The 8262-nt window shown below is 44.6% G+C and overlaps 1 protein-coding gene across 1 annotated transcript in view; it reads left to right on the forward strand.

The window, feature by feature from the left end:
* LOC127009666 (gonadotropin-releasing hormone receptor-like) overlaps positions 1-7896 on the forward strand; it is a 110094-nt gene extending 102198 nt beyond the window's left edge. The window contains exon 4 of the mRNA XM_050882944.1: positions 6084-7896. Within this exon, the coding sequence (XP_050738901.1) occupies positions 7030-7896 (867 nt within the window). The 5' untranslated portion in view covers positions 6084-7029. The remainder of the gene's footprint in view (positions 1-6083) is intronic.
* The last annotated feature ends 366 nt before the right edge of the window (positions 7897-8262 follow it).

The raw sequence follows: 8262 nt of genomic DNA on the forward strand, positions 1-8262 counted from the left end.
AAAGCAAATATATAAACAGAAAAAAGGGAGGGATAAAAAGAAATCAAGAAAAAAGGCAAGAAAAGAGGTTGAAAATGGAACAGGAACGGAAAACGGATCAGGAATTGAAAAGTAAATGGGGTGAGGGAAAGAGATGGGCCGCAGCGGGAGAGTTAAGAGACGCAAATACACCCGGAGGCTTAACGAACGACTGGCGAAGTAGGAGCAGGTGCGATAAGATAGGAGATGCAATTTCACGCTTCCAGACAGTTTCCTTTTGCATGGAGAAAAGACGCAAATAGATAGAATATAAAGTAAGATGGATGGGCGTACATACATTGCTAGAGAGAGAGAGAGAGAGAGAGAGAGAGAGGAGGGGGGGGATGCAGGCGCACTGAAGAGGAAGATTAGAGAAAAAAACGCACAAAGGGGTGTCAAGTCAAATAAGTATGTGATTATTGTATTGATTTAACCTTCTATTACAGCTTTTACGTCCGAGTAGAGGCTCCGTGGTGACAATAAACGACGCTGGTGAACAAGCTGCTCTGTGACTAACCAGCCCCTCGACACTATTAAGTGGACTTCAGCGGTCACAGATACAGAAACATGATGCGGCAGGTGATTCACTCATAACAGATGAACCAGAATAAATTACAGGAGTGCTTTCTTTGCCATATTATTAGATACTGTTGCGGCGATTTAAATGAATCTTGCGTTTACAGGGAAGTACTACTACATTGAATTGTTAATAAATACGCAATACTCTAAGTTTCCCTCAACGGAATGCCATTTTCTATAACTTGTATACCACCAATAGTTTTCTCAAGGGAAGACTACGTGATCTCATTCCAATAGCATCGAATGCCAATGTATCCAACATACAGAGTTTAACCAATATTCCGTAGTATTTCTTGTACTTATCCTTGTTAATTCGTATATACTCGCTCAAATGGAGGCACTCAGACAAGGAGGAGTTCTGTCACCTTTTCTACCTATCATCATACTCCTGACCAAGGTCAAAGGTAAATGAGTATGTTTTATACTCATATATTATTAACGTATTATGTGAAGGACGCGCATATAATTATTAGTGTAGTGAATTGGATTGTATCAAGGTAAGAACAATGAACGGAAGTGGTTGGATTGGTTTATTAGGTGTCTCACATGTAATGTCTTGCCATTGGGGTGTCAAGTCAAATTGTTATGTGATTATTGCATGGATTTAGCCTTGTCTTAAAGCTTTTACGTCCAAGTAGAGGCTCCGTGGTGACAATAAACGACGCTGGTGAACAAACTGCTCTGTGTCTAACCACCTTAATTCTTGACACAAGTGAACTTCAGCGGTCAGAAACGCCACAAATACACATAAAAAATGAAGTGCCAGGAAAGTGACCCTGCATCCCCAGACACTCGCTTACACACGCAAACTTATAAAAAAAAAAAAACGGATAGACGCGATTAATTTTAAACGGAAAGGAGAAAATAAACAATGACAAGAGTAAGACTCTGAAACGGGAGGGGAAAAAAAGTAAGACAAACGCGATACCCTCTAAACAGAAGGATGAAAATAAACAATGATAAAAGTGATAGGCATTAAGCGGAAGTAGGAATATCAACAAAATGATAAAGGCGATAAACTACAAACGGAGGGAGGAAAATAAATAGTGACAAACGCGATTAACTATACAAGGAGAGGGGAATATAAAGTGTGATAAACGCGATAAAACACAAACGGGAGTAATAAAAGGTAAAGGTAAAGGTGCGTGCATACGATATAGCTGCGCGTGGCCGTGGTGCTCATCTCCGATCCGTTGGCCCTTTGAACCTCTGTGTTTATCTCACGCAGCGCTTTCTGCTAATCTGCACTGTGCTTACGAACACGCTTAGGTTTAAGTTGTCAGCTTGGGTCGGACTTAAGTGAACAGAATTTAGTAGGTAAGAATTAATTATCGCGGGACACAGGCCAATGTAATATCCTGGATTGCCACAGTTTACCTTCCCCATGTTTCCCCAGGTTCCCATTTATCGACCAGCACCAGGGGCCGAGGAGACGACGCCAGGCACGCTGACCACTAAACCGCGGAGGCGTAATAAGAAAGAGTAATAAAAACGATACGCTCTAAAGGAGGAACATAAAGTGGCAAACGCGATACGCCCTGGACGGAAAGAGAAAGACAACGAGTAATAAACGCGATACGCAGTTAATAAAAGGAGATGAAGGGAGTGATAAAAGCAATACTCACTAAACGAAAGAAGGAAAATAACTTAAAGGTAATGCGTTCTCTCCCGACAACAATTGCTTCCCAAACTACGCGATTAAGTTCACTCCCCCACCCCAACACTCACCCCTCAACCCCCCCACACACTAACACATAACCACACATCCGCAGCAATAGAGATCAAGGTGTCGTAAACTTTCGGGTTGTGTTCTCAGGCGGTGCTGCTGCTGATGATATTTCCCCCTGAGGGCTTTTAGGTGTGCAATAACTGTTAGAGTTTGGATTTATGGCACGTTGAGTTCTCAGCAGTCGGGGGTATTGGTAGAGATAGTTTTCTACAACCTGGTGGGGGATGTAGCGCAAGATGTATTAGTTCATCTGCATCTAATCACTTTAAAGAGACAAGGATATGTAGCAATAAGTCCTCAGCCGGGGATATGAGGGGATGATCTACAGCCTTATGGGGGAGGTACTGTAATAAATGAGTGATGCATCTAGGAGCTTAAAGAAGGAGACGACGTGTAAATTTTTCTCCGGAGGCAGGACGTTTTGTATTACTCTTTGGTCGTTCGTCACATGCCAACCGATTTATGTCTCTTTTCGGTTTTGTAACTATGTGTTTCCTTATATTTCGGCCACAAAAAACGAAGGAAGCAATCAAGTACACTTTATTTCAGCACGTTAAAATTGATTGATAACAACCTTCACGTACAATTGTAGTGCGGCGACTACCCTGATGGGCGAGCCTCCCATAACTCCTTCTGCCAAGGGAGTACCTCTTTGGCCGACTGGTTAAGGAGCGGCTCTCCCATCTCGCTGGTCGCGTGTTTGATCCCCCGGCGCCGGCAAAACCTTCCTTGTCTGAATTAATTTCTCGTGTGTTTCGTTACACGCAGAGGTATAAATGAGAAAATTCTGGCATTTCACAATTAGAGTTCACAGGGTAAGAGGACAGCAATCAAATACTTTTTTTCTTCATTCTTTTTTTCTTTCACACTTACCAACAATTACCCCCCAAAAAATGAAAGGCAAAGGCACTTATTTCATGTTGACACGATAAACAACCGATACAAAGAAAGGACGATTCTTAAAGAGGGGAGAAGTACTTTGATATTATATTTTCACGCTTGTTTTGCCGGAGAACTATTTCCTTGGTTGTGAAAAAGAACTGACTCCCTGTAACGGACTATAGTGTTGTCAATGAAAAGATGCGTTTGAATATGTCTTACTTTCCCACTACTAACAGACGATTCTAAGAAAATAACACTAAAGAATATGCCTGATATGATAAGAAATGATAGAAATAATAAAAGAAAATCAAAGTTAAAACATGGGGTCATTTAATGTAAGTTTTAAGAGTTTTCTTGTTCGTAACCTAGAAAACAAAAATCATCTAAGGTCTACAGTGATTACGATGTTTCCTCTTTCTCGGTTTTGAGTGAATGGATAAAGTGGCAACCTCGACCAGATACGAAACAAGGGACCTAGTGAGGGTCGGTGGGTCAGTTCTGGTCGAGGTGGATGGTGGTGGTGGTTGTGGTACGGATTTTTATTTATTTATTTATTTATTTATTTATTTTTTGTTCGGCACATAGCGCCGGGAGGCTTTCTTGGTGGGGCATGGTGGTCGGCCTCAGCCCATAATGGCGATGGCAAGTTTCTCATAGTGGCGCCATCTTGCTTGGCTCATGCTGCTGCTCGGAGCTCATATTTGATCCTCTTTAGAGAGTTTATCTGTAGTTCGGGTTGATAGATGGTCTTTGGGACAGCATGTGGGTAGAAGGCCACTCGACGTTGACTGAAAATTGTCAGTTTGTAGCGGCGGGGAGGATTTGAACCCGATCCTCCAAGACACCGCGCCCTAACGCTAACCACTCAACCACCGCCTCCCAATGTTTCTGTGGGTCGGCTTGAGTTGCCTAGGGTCAACTCTGATCAGCAAGGGCTAGGATGGCGAGAGCGGGTTAAATCAACAAGGAAACCATTCAACGCTTCCTCCTTTCTCGTGGAGATGTGATAAAAGGATTATCTGGATATCTTTGGGCCTGTAAACAGTAGCCGCGACGCAGGGAAGCCCGTGTACCCAAGTTTGCTTTTCATCTGCAACGGGATCGAGAAGAAATTACACTTCTGTTGAAAGACATAAAGTGGACTGTTGTGAGAAGGAGAACAAGGCAGGAGAAAGGGAAGATGGAGAGAGACAGAGGAGAGGATTTTGAAAAGGCATAAGAATAGGGTAGGGAGACATAACAGCGGCGGAATTTACTATTATAAGAAAGAGTGAGAACAGGTCCATAAAGGGTACGAAGTGCAATTAAATAGTCTGTCCCGAAATGAAAGAAATCTTGAGAAAAAGGAGAATAGAGTAGAGCCCGCGGGGGTCGTTTAGGGCAGTGGTTCCCAAACTTTTTTACATTATGGCCCCTATGGCTTTCGAAGAAATCGTCACGCCCCAGATATATATATATATATATATATATAGATATATATATATATATATATATATATATATATATATATATATATATATATATATATATATATATATATATATATATATATATATATATATATATATATATATATATATATATATATATATATAGAGAGAGAGAGAGAGAGATGTTAACGTGAGGATGATTCTAACAGTGTTACTCCTTCATGTGTGTGTGTGTGTGTGTGTGTGTGTGTGTGTGTGTGTGTGTGTGTGTGTGTGTGTGTGTGTGTGTGTGTGTGTGTGTGTGTGTGTGTGTGTGTGTGTGTGTGTGTGTGTGTGTGTGTGTGTGTGTGTGTGTGTGTGTGTCTATTTATTTATTTGCAAAACTGCAATTTTTGGCAGACGGAATCACGCCCCCATGTATCCAGCTCAGGGGGACGTGCCCCCCAGTTTGGGAACCGCTGGCGTAGGGGATCTTTGAGCAACAGTTATTCATCACGAAAGTAATAACGTGTCGGAGGTGGATACGGGAAGCGAATGAAAAGCGTCAGAAGTGGGTACGAGGAGCAAGGGAAAAATTTATAGATCAGAGACGCCGAGAGAACAAACGAGACAAACAAGGAATTTTAAAGATTTGAAATTTGACAACAGAAACATAAAAGACTTTGGAAGGAGGGGGGGGAGAGAGAGAGAGAGAGAGAGAGAGAGAGAGAGAGACGCCATTAGAGGAGTTTGAAATAGCTCACTTTATATTTTAAAAGTAGTATCCTTCCTCCGTCTCTCTATTACTCACCCTTCTTCCCATCATCTGTCCCTCTTCACTCCCTGACGAGATTTAGAGTAAGACGGAAGGGAATCAAATGACAATAAAAATGAGTAGAAAAATGATGTGCGCAGTATTTTTTTTTTTTTGAGGTTTTCATTCTTCGCTGTCCTTAAAGCCTTTGTTAGAGTTGGTAAAATCTGTTGTCGTTATTGTTGCTGTTGGTATTGTTGTTGTTGTTGTCGCTGTTGATGTCGTTGTTGTTGTTGTTGTTGTTGTTGTTGTTGCTGTTGTTGTTGTTGTTGTCGTCGCTGTTGTTGTTGTTGTTGTCGTTGTTGTTGTTGTCGCTGTTGTTGTTGTTGTTGTTGTTGTTGTTGTTGTTGTCGTCGTTGTTATTGCTGTTGGTGGTGGTGCCAGTACAATTTTCCCTTACGTTGCAATCTGGCTTTTTTTTTTTTGAGTCATTCTTTATTTAAATTGATTGACTACACCGCAAAGTTGCTGAATACATACATACATTTACACAACAGACTTTTAACCTGACTTTCTCTCTCTCTCTCTCTCTCTCTCTCTCTCTCTCTCTCTCTCTCTCTCTCACACACACACACACACACACACACACACACGCACACAAATGCCCACTAAATCAAGGCATAAAATTAACTTCCTTTCACTCTCTTTCCAGAACACAAAAGGCCCAAGGAGGAAGTGAACAATGGCGTCGCTCGAGTGAGTGGAACGTCGACTCTAAATTCCATTACTAACAGGAGGACCCTCGACTTAATAATACATACAAGAGAAAACGAGAACGAGAAAACGAAGACCCAACGAAACCTCAGAAACAAACAGTGCAACCAGAGTATGTTTATTGGCGACTTAAATTGAACCAGACACCCCACATTACACTCTCTCGCTCTCGCTCTCTCTCTCTCTCTCTCTCTCTCTCTCTCTCTCTCTCTCTCTCTCTCTCTCTCTCTCTCACACACACACACTGGAGGAAGGTGTTGTGTCGCGGAGGGAAGAAAAGAGGATTAGTGGAGGAAAAAGGACGTGAGAGGGAAGGAGTCGTTTTGAGAAGAGGGACGAGTGGGAAGGAGAAAGGAAGGAGGAGGAGAAGGAGGAGGTGGTGGGAGAAGAACAAAAAGGTGGTTGGTGAGAAGAGCGCGCGCGTGCAAATTTGGAAAAGAAGGTAGAGTGGAAATATATTCATTGTCCTGAGAGCCTGCAGGTAAAATATATATATGATACGGTGAGAGTTGTGAAGGAGGAAATGGCTTAGGAGAGAAAGAGAGAAAGGAAGGAAAGTGTCGCAAAGTACAGAGGGTACGAGAGAAAACGGAAGGGCTCACGAAAGAGAAAGAAAAGAATGTGAGTGAAGTGAAACGTGTGACGAAACGAAAGGAAAGCGGAAAAGGAAAAAAAATGTAATAAAGAGGAGACGAGGCTGGTGAGTAAGGAAACATCAGCTGCCTCCCGTGGTGCCTCCCCGCTAGACCTGGCTGGTAAAGGAAAGGAAGGAGAGAGTGAAGGAAGGTGATAGTGATGCTTGTGGCGTGTGGAGGCTGAGGGGCGGGAGGAGGAGGAGGAGGAGGAGGAGGAGGAGGAGGAGGAGGAGTTGGTGTTAGCGAGACATGAGCGCTCTCGGCATGGTGTCACAGATCACGTCCAGCAAGAGACTGAGTGATGGACTGGAGGAGGCAGGCAGGGAGGAAGTGGAGGAGGTGGAGACATGGGAAATGTGGAGTACTTTACCTCCACTCACCAGGCTGACGAGGGAGCCTGAGGTGGAGGAAACTTTACTGGAGGGATTCAACCTGACGGAGGTGGCGGCGGCGGCGACTACGGGGTGGGAGGCGGCCGTGGGCGGGGCTGGGAGGAGTATCCTGGCTATGGAGGAGTGCGCTGCGCTGCGGCTCCTGAACCACACGCTGCCCAACACCACGGCCTGCCTTGAACACGCCCCGCAGTTCACTGAGGAGTCCCAGGTTCGGAGCATCGTGCTGGCCGTCATGGCGGTGCTCTCCCTCATCGGCAACACGGCCACCATCGTCAGCATCGCCCGAGAGAAGCGACGTTCACGCTCCACGGTGTACACGCTCATTCACCACCTCTCCGTCGCCGATCTCTTCGTCACGTTCGCCTGTCTGACCACCGAGGCGGTATGGACGTTCACGGTGCAGTGGCTGGCCGGGAACTTCATGTGTAAGCTCATCAAGTTCATGCAGATGTTCAGCCTCTACCTGTCCACCTTCATCCTGGTGCTGATCGGCGTGGACAGGTTCACGGCAGTGCGATACCCGATGCGTCGCTCAGACACTCAGCGCCAGTGCAGCTACGGCATCATCTTTGTCTGGGTGCTCAGCGGCGTCCTCAGCATCCCACAGGTAAGCAGAATGATGCTCTCTTTTTACGTTTTCTTCTCCTCTTGTCTCCTGTGTGAGGCAGGTGAGATCCGCTGGGTCACCTTTTGTTTCCTCGCGTCGACGAGTGATTTTTAAGAGCCTTCCTTTCAACATTAAGGATTGTATTTTTTCATGTGGTGGTTGGTGGGGGGTGGGGTGGGGGAGGGGGGGTTGTTTGTCCGTTTTGCGTGATCAGTACTATTCCTCTGTTCTCGAGTAACTCCTTGGAAGGAAGAAAGTTGGTGTAGAAGAGAAAAAGCAAAAGGAACAGAAGGAAAAGGAAGGAAGGAGGAGGAGGAGAAGAAGAGAAAGAAAAGGGGACAGAAGAGGTTTGTTAGAAAACAGAGAAAAAACTGGGAGAGGACAATGAGAAGGCGGCGGTGCGAGGGTGACAGAAAATAGGAAGTGGTGGTGGAGGAGGAGGTGGCAGCGACGACGGGGGTGGTGGTAGTGGTGGAGGAG

The sequence above is a fragment of the Eriocheir sinensis genome, chromosome 41 (genome assembly GCF_024679095.1).
Source record: "Eriocheir sinensis breed Jianghai 21 chromosome 41, ASM2467909v1, whole genome shotgun sequence".
NCBI classification, from domain to species: domain Eukaryota; kingdom Metazoa; phylum Arthropoda; class Malacostraca; order Decapoda; family Varunidae; genus Eriocheir; species Eriocheir sinensis.